At 45.9% G+C, this 11,880-nt stretch overlaps 1 protein-coding gene across 5 annotated transcripts in view; it reads left to right on the top strand.

Moving 5' to 3' along the window:
* Positions 1–369: 369 nt before the first annotated feature.
* The window catches only part of HLCS (holocarboxylase synthetase), a 76,807-nt gene continuing 65,296 nt past the window's right edge, over positions 370–11,880 (top strand). The window contains exons 1-3 of one of the 5 annotated variants that reach the window (XM_085859587.1): positions 370–668; positions 2,424–2,546; positions 6,376–6,538. In XM_085859587.1, the coding sequence (XP_085715713.1) occupies positions 408–668; positions 2,424–2,546; positions 6,376–6,538 (547 nt within the window). In that variant the 5' untranslated portion in view covers positions 370–407. Of the gene's footprint in view, positions 669–2,423; positions 2,547–3,652; positions 4,071–4,096; positions 4,396–6,375; positions 6,539–11,880 lie in introns of those variants that run through there. The other 4 variants (XM_085859588.1, XM_085859590.1, XM_085859589.1 and 1 more) reach the window with 4 other exon arrangements.

The raw sequence follows: 11,880 nt of genomic DNA, 5'->3' as shown, positions 1-11,880 counted from the left end.
GTACGCATTTAAACGGTGAGGAGAACGGCGGTTTCATGAGCGGTGCACGCGAGCGGTGTACATCTGTGTGTGTTTTAGCTCGACAAGACCCGCGGTCATCACTCAATTTTTATTTCGTTCGTAAAGATTAACCAAATGCAGTCCCTTCACGCATTAAATGGAATAAAATTTTCTTGCAATGTTGGTTTGTAAAATATTTAAGATAATCGGTTGTTGTAAATTAAAATGCGTATAAAAATTTTTTTAATTATTTTTTTAAAATCGAGCATCGCACAACAAGAAAATACCGCGTGGGGGAAAATGTATTAAAAATATAAAGCTATTTATCTCTATCTTTCCTTTTTTTATTCTTCGCTTCCTGAGGTACGTCGTCCTATCCCAAATCCCTCCCCCTTCCTCCAATCATCATGCTTCTCACTCTCTGCTACGCTTATCTTTACTATCGTCTGTATTACTGTTCGGCCGCTCAAGCTGCCCTCATCCGCCGCGCCTTGCGAGCCGTCGCTCCGGAGGCGAGTCTGTGCTTCTGTGGGCCTGGCGGGACCCGGGCGCCGCCGCACGACCCTCGTCACACACGGGGACCGGCCTTCAATGCCGAGGTCCCACCCGAAACTCGCGGGATACTCGCTGCCGCCGGCGGTCGCGTCCTCGCTGTGATCAAGCCCAAGGTGATCGGTTCGCTTGCTTGTCCTCATGACTATGTCCGTCATGCTCACTTTAATGAATGAGACTCGCTGGTTCGATGGTTCGAGAGTCCGCCTTGGGTCGAGGAGGTCGGTAGTTTGAATCCGACGTGACACAATCCGGACCAATGATTTTGAAAAGTGATCCGTGCTGCTTCCGTGCTGCTTCCGTGCTTGACGCTGAGAATTTTTAAAGAGGATGGAGCACGGACGAGAAACCGAGCATCGCGCAAACTTTCACGGACCTCCGATCCTGGGCCTCATGTGTTGCAGTTCCTTCCATGGCAACCGTGATGATCGTTGTGGTTGTAATTAGTGGTTTGTTGATGTTCGCCATTTCCGAGGTGTTGATCATTACGGTTAATTCGGTGGATCGGGAATTGTGTTGTTTACATTGTGGGGAAATGCGCTGTTCCCAAAATTTATTATCACGTGTACTTGTTGATCTGCAGCAGAACCTTGATTATTCATACAATTTATTTTTATTTTTGAAAGAGCCTCTCAAACAATACTGTTGTGGAATGATATCGAGTGAATTTCCCATGCGGGGTAACCTCTCGGGTCCGGACGGCCGCGCCGGGTAACCTCTCGGGTCCGGACGGCCGCGCGTGGTAACCTCTCGGGTCCGGACGGCCGCGCGTGGTAACCTCTCGGGTCCGGACGGCAGCGCCTGGTAACCTCTCGGGTCCGGACGGCAGCGCCTGGTAACCTCTCGGGTCCGGACGGCCGCGCCTGGTAACCTCTCGGGTCCGGACGGCCGCGCCGGGTAACAGCTCTCATCCGAACGCCTGCATGGGGTAACCTCTCGGGTCCGGACGGCCGCGCCTGGTAACCTCTCGGGTCTGGACGGCGGCGCCGGGTAACCTCTCGGGTCTGGACGGCCGCGCCGGGCAACAGCTCTCATCCGAACGCCTGCACGGGGTAACCTCTCGGGTCCGGACGGCCGCACCGGGTAACAGCTCGGGTCTGGACGGCGGCGCCGGGTAACCTCTCGGGTCCGGACGGCCGTGCCGGGTAACAGCTCTCATCCGAACGCCTGCACGGGGTAACCTCTCGGGTCCGGACGGCCGCGCCAGGTAACTTCTCAGGTCCGGACGGCCGTGCCAGGTAACCTCTCGGGTCCGGACGGCCGCGCCTGGTAACCTCTCGGGTCCGGGCGGCCGCGCCGGGTGACAGCTCTCATCCGAACGCCTGCGCGGGGTAACCTCTCGGGTCCGGACGGCCGCACCGGGTAACAGCTCGGGTCTGGACGGCGGCGCCGGGTAACCTCTCGGATACAGACGGCCGCGCCGGGTGACAGCTCTCATCCGAACGCCTGCGCGGGGTAACCTCTCGGGTCCGGACGGCCGCACCGGGTGACAGCTCGGGTCTGGACGGCGGCGCCGGGTAACCTCTCGGGCCCGGACGGCTGCGCCGGGTAACAGCTCTCATCCGAACGCCCGTGTGAGGTAACCGCTTGGGTCCGTACAGTCGTGCCGCTCAGTACGCCCATGCAGGGTATCCGCTTGGGTCTGTACAGCCGTGCCGCTCAGTACGCCCACATAGGGTCTGGACGGACGGCTCAGGTCCGTACAGCCGCGTGGGGTAATAGCTCTCGTCCAAACGCCCACCCGGGGTAACCGCTTGTGTCTGTACGGCCGCACGTGGCAACCGCGCCGCTCCGCACACCCGCATAATGTAAGTATGTGGCTGAGTGCAGTAATTATCACATGTTCACTTGTAATAAATGTCGCTTCTCAGGTATGCGTGGACATGAGTGGCTGGGAAGCTGCGGACATATGTTCGGGGATCTTTAATCCAGAGCTAATTACCTTTCTGCTCGAAGCTGGACATTCTTGCTCCACATTCACCTGCTGCCCAAAGGTTGTGCCACGTTTCCCTTTAAAAAAAAAATATATATATATATATATATATATATATATATATATATTTGTTTGCCTTGTTAATAATACCAATCTTCGAGAAACAATGGAATCAGTTGCAGCAAGTCCCTGTTGCATCACATTAGTTGTGTTGTGAATGCAAAGTTATGTGTGATGTCATCAGCTTGTCACCTATTAACACAATATGAAGATTAGAAAGCATCTGAAAATGCAATGCCCGTCCACATCCGCTTTGTATTCAGACTTCTTCCATATGCTAAACATGACAAACAGCTAAAAAATAAACATGGAATCGTTAATAAACCAGTTGTAACCCAAATTAATGGTGTAACCCAAATTTGTTAGCATTCTGATGGGTGGGTCTGGAGAAGAAGATTTTTAAAGGAATGAATGCGATTTCCTCAAAAGTTGACTAAGTTGGCCATTTTCACAAACTTCTGGTCAGGTGATCAGAATGACTTCGGGAATTTAATATCCCTACCCTGGCCTAATGTTGTACCCCAAATTTGGTAGCATTCTGACTGGTGGATCAGGAGAAAAGGATTTTGGAAGGAAATTGTGGGACCGCCATTTTGACACACTTCTGGTCATGTGATCGGCATGGCCTCTGCAATTTAACATCAGTTAATGTTTTAACCCAAATTTGGTAGCATTCTGATTGGTGGGTCTAAAGAAGAAGATCTTTGAAGAAATTTACGAAGTTGGCCATTTTGACATGCTTAAAGTCATGTGACCAGAACGAGCTTTGCGATTCCTGTTACCAGTCAGGAGAGGAATGTTGCTGCAAAATTTTTAGCCAGATCGGCCCAACGGTTTGGCTGGAGAAGTCGAAAAAGGAGATGGACGGACCGTGCATGATGACAATACCTTATCTGAAATGTAAATTATGGTTTGGCCGGAGAAGTCGAATCTGGAAATTAAATTCCAGATGAGCTAAAAACGTTACTGCTAATAATTATTGATGTATCCATTCCCAGTGAAGTGTTTAAAAAATATATGATTTATTTATTTATTCATTTCTTTTTCATTCATTTTTATTTTATATTATTTTATTCTTATCCCTCCCCCCCCCCAAAAAAAAAAAGATATAAAAAAACTGACCAAATACCAAGACCTCAAAAATGAAGTGAAAAGATCCTGGAATGTGAAGAGCAAGAAAATTGTACCAGTGATCATTGGAGCAACAGGAATGATGAAATGATGAAGAAGAACCTCACAGAGATCTTAAAAATCATCTCCTGGAATATCACTATAAACGAACTGTAGTTGGAAGCTGTCCCGGGGCTTATTGACGATCCTGAAAAGAGCGCTCGGAACAAAACTTTGATAACAACACACCTTCACACCTTGGTTCATGAATCGTGACACCCCTACCCCCCCCTTACCAAAATGTAGGTGGCTACTTCGAGACCTGGGAGGACTCCGCCCCACCTTTTGAAACCCGCATATGGAGATTGCAACCAACCGGGCCAAAAAGTAACTGTTTCAGCCTGTATACGACCGAGTATGTTTTTGGATTCCTGTCATGTTTCTCACATCTCTAAATATTGAAAACATCACAATGGTTCTCATTTGTTGATTCAGTTCTTGTATTTGGTATAAGCGGATGGACCCATCAAGGACGGGTATTGGGGTGGTATGGGATTTGAGGACCGGATTGCCTTAGATTCCTTAGAAGACGAATGAATAAAAAGAAGAAGAACAATCAGAAACAAAAACAACCAACCTTGTGACTGTTTGCCTTGACCGTATCCTTCATGGCAAACGCTTTAAGAAATATTTGCTTTTGACTGGGTTGAACGGAATAAATGGAGGAGTCCTAAGTAAATGTAAGTGCTGTAGGTGGACTCGTAAGACCTTGTTAATTATGTCTACAAAGATTGGTGGCAATGCATGATGTGGTGGAAGATAGGAGATATGAAATGGGCAGATGCCCTCTTATATGTAGAGATTTTTTTTTGTCTTGCCACTTCTGACATCACATATGCAAACACTACTGTATTTATTTTGAGATGATTCTCCGAATTATATCGTCGCATTTAAATCGAAGTGCGTGAAAGAAGGCCGCATTCCAGTGGATTGGGAACTGAGTACCCTCGTCCCTCTGTACAAGGGGAAAGGTGACCCTCTGGACTGTGGCTCCTATAGAGCAATAAAGTTATTGGAGCATGGAATGAAGGTATTGGAAAGGGTGTTGGAGAAGAGGATAAGGAAGAAGGTAAAGATTGACGAAATGCAGTTTGGATTTATGCCAGGAAGAGGAACGACAGATGCCATTTTTATTGTAAGGCAGTTGCAGGAGAAGTACATGGAGAAGAGGAAGAAGTTGTTTTTTGGGTTTGTTGATCTGGAGAAAGCATTTGATAGGGTTCCACGTGAAGTTATGACATGGGCATTGAGGAAGTTAGGAGTGGAGGAATGGTTGATCAGAGTAGTGATGGCCATGTACAAGAGAGCACGCACAGCTGTAAGGACGAAGGATGGGAACAGTGGTGAGTTTGAGGTGAGGGTAGGAGTGCACCAGGGGTCGGTCCTAAGTCCACTTCTATTTGTAGTTGTGATGGAGGTGCTGGCTCGGAGGGTAAAGGAGGGTTTACCGTGGGAGCTGCTGTATGCAGATGATCTGGTGTTGATTGCAGAAAGTATGGATGGACTGAAGGAGAAGATGAACAAGTGGAAGGGATGTATGGAGGTGAATATCGGAAAGACGAAGGTGATGGCAAGTGGTAAAGCATGTGGTGAGGTGGAAAGGACTGGGAAGTGGCCGTGTGCTGTGTGCAGGAAGGGTGTCGGAGTGAACTCCATTCAGTGTACAATGTGTGCTGAATGGGTTCATCGAAAATGTAGTGGGGTGAGAGGGTCATTAACCAGTGTGGCAGCTACATTCAAGTGTAAGGTGTGCATCGAGGGAGCTGCAGATGAAGGAATTGAGTTGGATCTTGGAGATGGTGTGAAGCTGGAAGGGGTGAAAACATTTTGCTATCTCAGAGACATGCTGAATGGAGAAGGTGGATCAGACTCTTCGACGGTTGCTAGAGTGAGATGTGCATGGAAGAAGTTTCGGGAACTGAGTGGCGTGCTGACAAAGAGGGGAGTGTCGTTGAAGCTGAAGGGAAAGGTGTATGCTTCATGTGTGAGGAGTACAATGATTTATGGGAGTGAGACATGGGTACTGAACATGGAGCAGCAACAAAGGCTGGAAAGGGTGGAAATGCGAATGGTTCGGTGGATGTGTGGAGTATCGTTGAGAGAGAGGAAGACAAATGATGACTTGCGGAAGATGATGGGAATAGAGTCTGTGATGGAGGTTGTGAAGAGAAACAGGTTGAGATGGTTGGGTCATATGTTGAGGAAGGATGAAAGTGACTGGGTGAGAGGAGTGTTGGAAATGAGTGTAGTCGGGAGTAGAGGACGGGGAAGACCGAGAAAAACTTGGCTAAATGTGGTGGAAGAGGAAATGTGGGCAAGAGGATTAAGAAGGGGAGATGCACAAAACAGGGTAAAGTGGAGAAGATTGTCATGGGGCCCGCAAGGCTAACCCCTGCTTTAGCGGGGAAAATGGCCTTTGTGTGTGTGTGTGTGTGTGTGTGTGTGTGTGTGTGTGTGTGTGTGTGTGTGTGTGTGTGTGTGTGTGTGTGTGTGTGTGTGTGTGTGTGTGTGTGTGTGTGTGTGTGTGTGTGTGTGTGTGTGTGCATTTAAATCGAAGTCTTTGGAACCAATTTATTTGTGTAAAAGAATAAAATGCTCGATCTCATTTTGTTGTATGTTTTGGAATGAAACTTTATAAATAATATGTCACTCTCTTCTAGGAAATAAATTGGCCCAGTAACTGTACCTTGTTGGCCTACAAGTCTGGAGATCCCTGTTGCATGCTTGCAGAGGTAACGGAGGAGGCTTTTATCCACCTGGGTGTGGCCTTCTTGCAGAATGGCTTGGATGTTGAGTTGGGTTTTGAAGCGCAAGTTCTTCTTTGTAAGTATCTTTCAGTGTTGGATTGTTGTCTTGTTGCTAGAGTTGAATTGGAAATGTTCTGGGATGTTCGATTACTGACGAACATGATTCAAACGTGGACACTTTTAATAAAAGTATTTATTAAGTGTTTTGGGCCTGTCCTAAATGAGGGAAATCTAAACCTGTTGCTCCAGATTTGTACTCTTTAAAAATATATATATTTTTTAATTCTTTGTCATTTTTCTGTCACTGACATTCAGCATAGCAAACATATCCCAAGATTAGCTTTACTAATGAAAGCTGAGTTCCTGATCTGCTCTGTTGAATCTGTTGTTTGGAAGACAGATAAGATCTGGGGGTTACTCATTTCATCTTTTGGGATGAAAGTTCACTCGTGCTGCTGATTCAGATCTCTGTGTTTCTTTTGATGACTGCATGGCACACAGAATCTCCTGATGACTGCACGCTCTCTTTGTGTCCTTTCCAAAGTCCCCAGGCCTAAGGTTGTGAAGATGTTTAACTGATTTTTTTTTTTTTTGTGGAATTTGTGATGAGTATTGAGGCTTCAACCCTTCTTTGATATTCTGAGGGTTGGATTTTTTTTTTTTTGTCATTATTATTGGAGGGGGTCACTCCATATGTCCTGGCCTACAATATAATCCAGTTGACTCAAGGGATGGGATGGGGGATATGTACATTATATGTATATGTATATATATATATATATATATATATATATATATATATATATATATATATATATATATATATATATATATATATATATATATATATATATATATATATATATATATATATATATATATATATATACACATATACACACATATACATTTATGTATATGGATACAAACAAACACGACATAATAGTGACCGAAGCTTTTCGGGGTTAAAACGCAGCAAGTGAAGGCGCGTGTTTTATACGCAGGTCTCAACAAGGTAGACACTGATTGGTTCAACCGTAAAGACATCACGGTTAATCCGAACGCCCATTGTTCGGCTCATCTACTTCACCTCAAGCTCCCATTGGTTGGAGCAGAGTTCGTCGATGATTGACGTTTGCAACCGCATCCTGGAGAGAGGGGGGATGGGTTTCCCCTAAGGTCCATTAAATATTTGTTACCGTACTTCCCTTGATCTTTCCATACTGAAAGAGACACAGAGATCATACAAATTCCTTTTGACGACATAATATTGGATCGGTGGTAAGGATGAAGGTTGCTTCCAACATACGTAAATGAAACAAGCTCCAACCTCTGCTCAATATCCTGAACATATCTGCATTGTACTGGTCTGCGCAGATAGGGTTGGCAACCAGGTGCTGTGCAATGGCAGATGAAGCAGATACAGTGGCCGGTGATTGCTGGATATTCCTACATGCTCGCACTGGTTGTGTTCTAACCCTCACAATCTTTATTCGAATCGCCAAGGGGACGTGTTGTTTGATCTGATCAGCCAATCTTAGTGTTGTGTGGCCCATGTACTGAAACAAAGCAAAACAGCAAGGCAAACAGCACGAAAAGAAAAAGAAGGTAATCCAGGTAATGCCAAACACCAGGTCTGACCAACATGGTCAGCCAGTCCCTGGTGTGCACATACCTGGGACAGTGGCGGTGGTGCCGGGAGAGAGAGAGCTCGAGGTTGGCTCTACTCGTCCGCACCCATCTGTCTTTCCCATATACGTACCTCTCGTACCGCCGCCATTTTTCTGCCAATCCCTTCACTCATCTCCCTTTTTATTTCATCGCCCATCATGTCCACTTTTCTGCTGTTTTCATCTTTTTTTCTGCTCATCGCTTCCATTCTGCTGTTGTTTTCTTCATTCATCACGTCCATTTTTCTGTTTTCGTCCATTTTTTCTGCTCATCGCTTCCATTCTGCTGTCGTCGTTTTGGCCCATCATTTTTACTTGTGCTCTGTTTTCTTCGCTCGTCATTTTCATTTGTGCCATTAATTGCCTCATGAACATCATGTCATTCTCGGGCTGCAATGGTGGCGATAACCCTGTGTTCTGCGCTATCGTCGCCGCATTTTCCAGAGACCGAGGGTGGGGGTTATTTTCCATCTCTCCCATTGTTTCCTCTTCACCCTCCATTATGACTTCATGCGGGTCCTGAGTCAATTCCGTATCCATATTTACATCATCTACATAGCCCACCAGGACCTGCCCGTGTTGGTCTGCCATTGTCCGTCCCAATAAATTCAATTAAAATTTGGTCTAACCGCTCTGAATTTCGAGGTGCGTGATGCGCACCACAGGTCGACGACCTGACACCAATTTATTGATCAAGGAGTTCGAAAAATCTCCCACTCCCAGACACCAGTTGTTGCAGCCATGGGTCCCGAGACACCAGTTTGTCACTCAGGGGGATTAATCCCCGGTTGTCCTCGGTAGAGCCAGACCTGGGGCTACCGCTCACAATTAACGTTGTGGTACGATGGGTTGTTTTAAAACCACGAACGCCACCCTGTCAACCACGACTTCCAGTGTCCACCGTCTAATTATTCCGTTTAACTGGAGGTCACGTGGTTACCTGAGCGGGGAGCATGCCCTCGGCAAAGCACCAATGTTGTCTCAATTTGCTTTTAATTAGGGCGGCCGAGCGTTTTAACCGCTGGTGCGTGCCGACTATTTTTGGTCAAATCTGTGGTAATTCCCTCCCAGTCTATCTCAGTTCGGACGATGCTCGACCAATGGAAGGAAAGGACAAACACGGACAGGTTGGAAATCGACAAATGATTTATTAATAACAAAATAAATAAATGGAAAGAACTTTTTATTTTCTGAGGTAAATTAAAGAATAAATTTCAAAGCAAAATCGATCAAAATGCCAGGAAAGAGACAAAGAGCAGATGCTTATCGGGGGTTGACTTACTTACAGCTAAACACAGACAAAGGCACTCAACAGATCATTCAGGGGTGGGGGGGGAGAAAGAATCGTCTCGCTCACCAGAAAGTAGTCGTCCGTGAAGTGAAAACGTCCTGAAATGTGTGTGCGTGCGTGTCACATCCGTCGCCATTGCCGTGCACCCTCTCACGAACAGCCTTGAATGCCAGTCGAAGTCTAGAGGGCACCGAGATCATGTCGCGGGTTTAGACCCTGGTGTTGTTGGTGACCGACCCGTGCCTCACTTGTTGGCAGCGCAACTCACACCCACTCGCGCACCACACTCTCGCTTGCCGAAGCACTGGGAAGGATGAATTGTCTCGTTGGCGCTGGTCAGACACCCGCTTCTTGCTCGCTTCTCAAGCTTACTTCTCGTTCTCTTTTCCCTCCCTGGCTTTCTTTCGCCCCGCTTTCTTTTCGCCCCCGTTTTCCTCTCCGCTTTTCTCTCTCCCGCTTTTCTCCTCCGAAAGTACCTCTCAATCGTTTTATATCTCCGGGCCGTCTCCGCGGGTGCAGTCCACCCCAAGCTCACCCTGCCCCACTTGCGCACGGTTACCATGACGACGCGGGCGGCGGAGCTCGCGAAAGATTGTTGCTGAGGAAGAATGAGGGCGGGCTTCAGAGCTCGTGAAAAATGTGTGTAAACGTGTCTGTCGTAAAGAAAAAAGCTTTCCATAAGAGAGGGGATCTATCCTTTACCCTTATCAATGCATCACATTTAAGATCCCATTAGACATGGGGATGGGGCTAATCTGAACATGCATTTAAGGAAATAACTGTCTCAGGACCTGGATGTGTGGAGACATTCATCAGAATGGATTCTAAAATCCGTAACGATATATATATGTATATATACACACACACACATATATAATCTTTGCCTGCTTTGTGCGGGAGAGCGGGTTGCAACTTTACGTAGAGGGGTGAGACTCTTACCAACTCAACTGACAATTAAGTGAATTTGATGATTCCAGGTGAGGCTTGGCTTAATTTGGTAAACAAGCTAACATGGCTGCTCAAGAGACAGAAATGTCATTCATAAAATTCAGAAACAAGGTGGGCCAATTTTGTTTCCTTGTGGAACTACAGGAATGATTATCTTTTATTTATTTATTTAGATTTTTTTTTTTCTTCAAATCGACAGTGAGGTTGAATAACATTTAACTTTTTGATTATTTTCAGTTTGATAACGACCTTCATTGATGATGCACGTTTCCTAAACCTCGCTTTTACATTTGCACTCTTTGGCTGAATGTCATGTGACAGACACCATGGTTGTATAATGCTTGTAATTGTAGCACTCTGGATTCGATCCAATGTTTTGCACAAAACTTCATGGTGATCATTCTTTGCTGACTATCACGTGTTTAAAAGGCCAGACACGATTGATGCAGCCCAGATGCGATGTCTCGTAATGGGAGAGGGATTTTATTGACTGTTCATGTGTTGCGTCATACTGAAGCTTCTGCCTTCCATGAACGAATTGTTCATGTTGCAACAAACATTGAGCAGTCTCGGTAGTATAATGGTTAGAGCATCCACTCTTAATCTGGGAAGTCGGCAGTTCAAATCCTGGCCGCATCTTACCAAAGACTAAAAAAAAAATGCCACGTGCTGCTTTCTTGCTTGACGTTCAACATTTTAAATGTGAGGAGCACGGACAATCCCCTTGGGTTGGCATCCATGTGGAGGAGGAAATTCCTCGTTCGGAGATGCCCCGCTGAGTGCAGTGAGAAAAGTAATTCCATTGTGACGTCGATGGCACCCAGAGTACCCCGGGAAGTGACTGCACTTCCCCGTGTGTGTGTGTGTGTGTGTGTGTGTGTGTGTGTGTGTGTGTGTGTGTGTGTGTGTGTGTGTGTGTGTGTGTGTGTGTGTGTGTGCGCGTGCGCTCTCTCCATTATCAGCCATGTAAAAAATAAAATAAAAAATAAAAAAAGAGCTGGACTAATGCATATGATTAAGAGGTGCAATATAATTTTTTTTTTCATGGTAATTTGGCTAATGTACTTGTATTATAAAAAGCTTTGTGAGAATAACTTTGAGAATTATTTAATGAGTATGTTTAATGAGAATAACTTTGTGTTGTGAGGGTTGTGCAAGTTCCCATTGTAGTTTTACAGGATAATTATTTCCCCGAGTTTCGTCCGCAAACATTTCTGTTTTATGAATTATTATTATTAGTATTTTTAGTGTTGCTCTTTTGTCCCCCAAGAAGGAAGACAACAGTTTCACAAAAGCATCAAATTGCACTATAACCCAATCACAAAACACCCTGATGAAACTGTGATGCTGAAGCACAAGTTGACAACGGTTGGTGGTTTTAGGGATCCTGAAAGTGGTGAAAAATGACAAATGGCTCATATATTGTAAAACATTGATTGCTGAAATGTTGTGGAAGGGTAAAGGCGGTGGAGGGATGGTGGTTTGGGAAACGGTTGGCCTCGATAAGCT

The sequence above is a fragment of the Eptatretus burgeri genome, chromosome 16 (genome assembly GCF_056783735.1).
Source record: "Eptatretus burgeri isolate ZD-2024b chromosome 16, Ebu_testis_v1, whole genome shotgun sequence".
In the NCBI taxonomy this organism is placed as follows: Eukaryota; Metazoa; Chordata; class Myxini; order Myxiniformes; family Myxinidae; genus Eptatretus; species Eptatretus burgeri.
The sequence above is the reverse complement of the archived record's forward strand: the minus strand, read 5'-3'. Positions and strand labels throughout refer to the sequence as shown.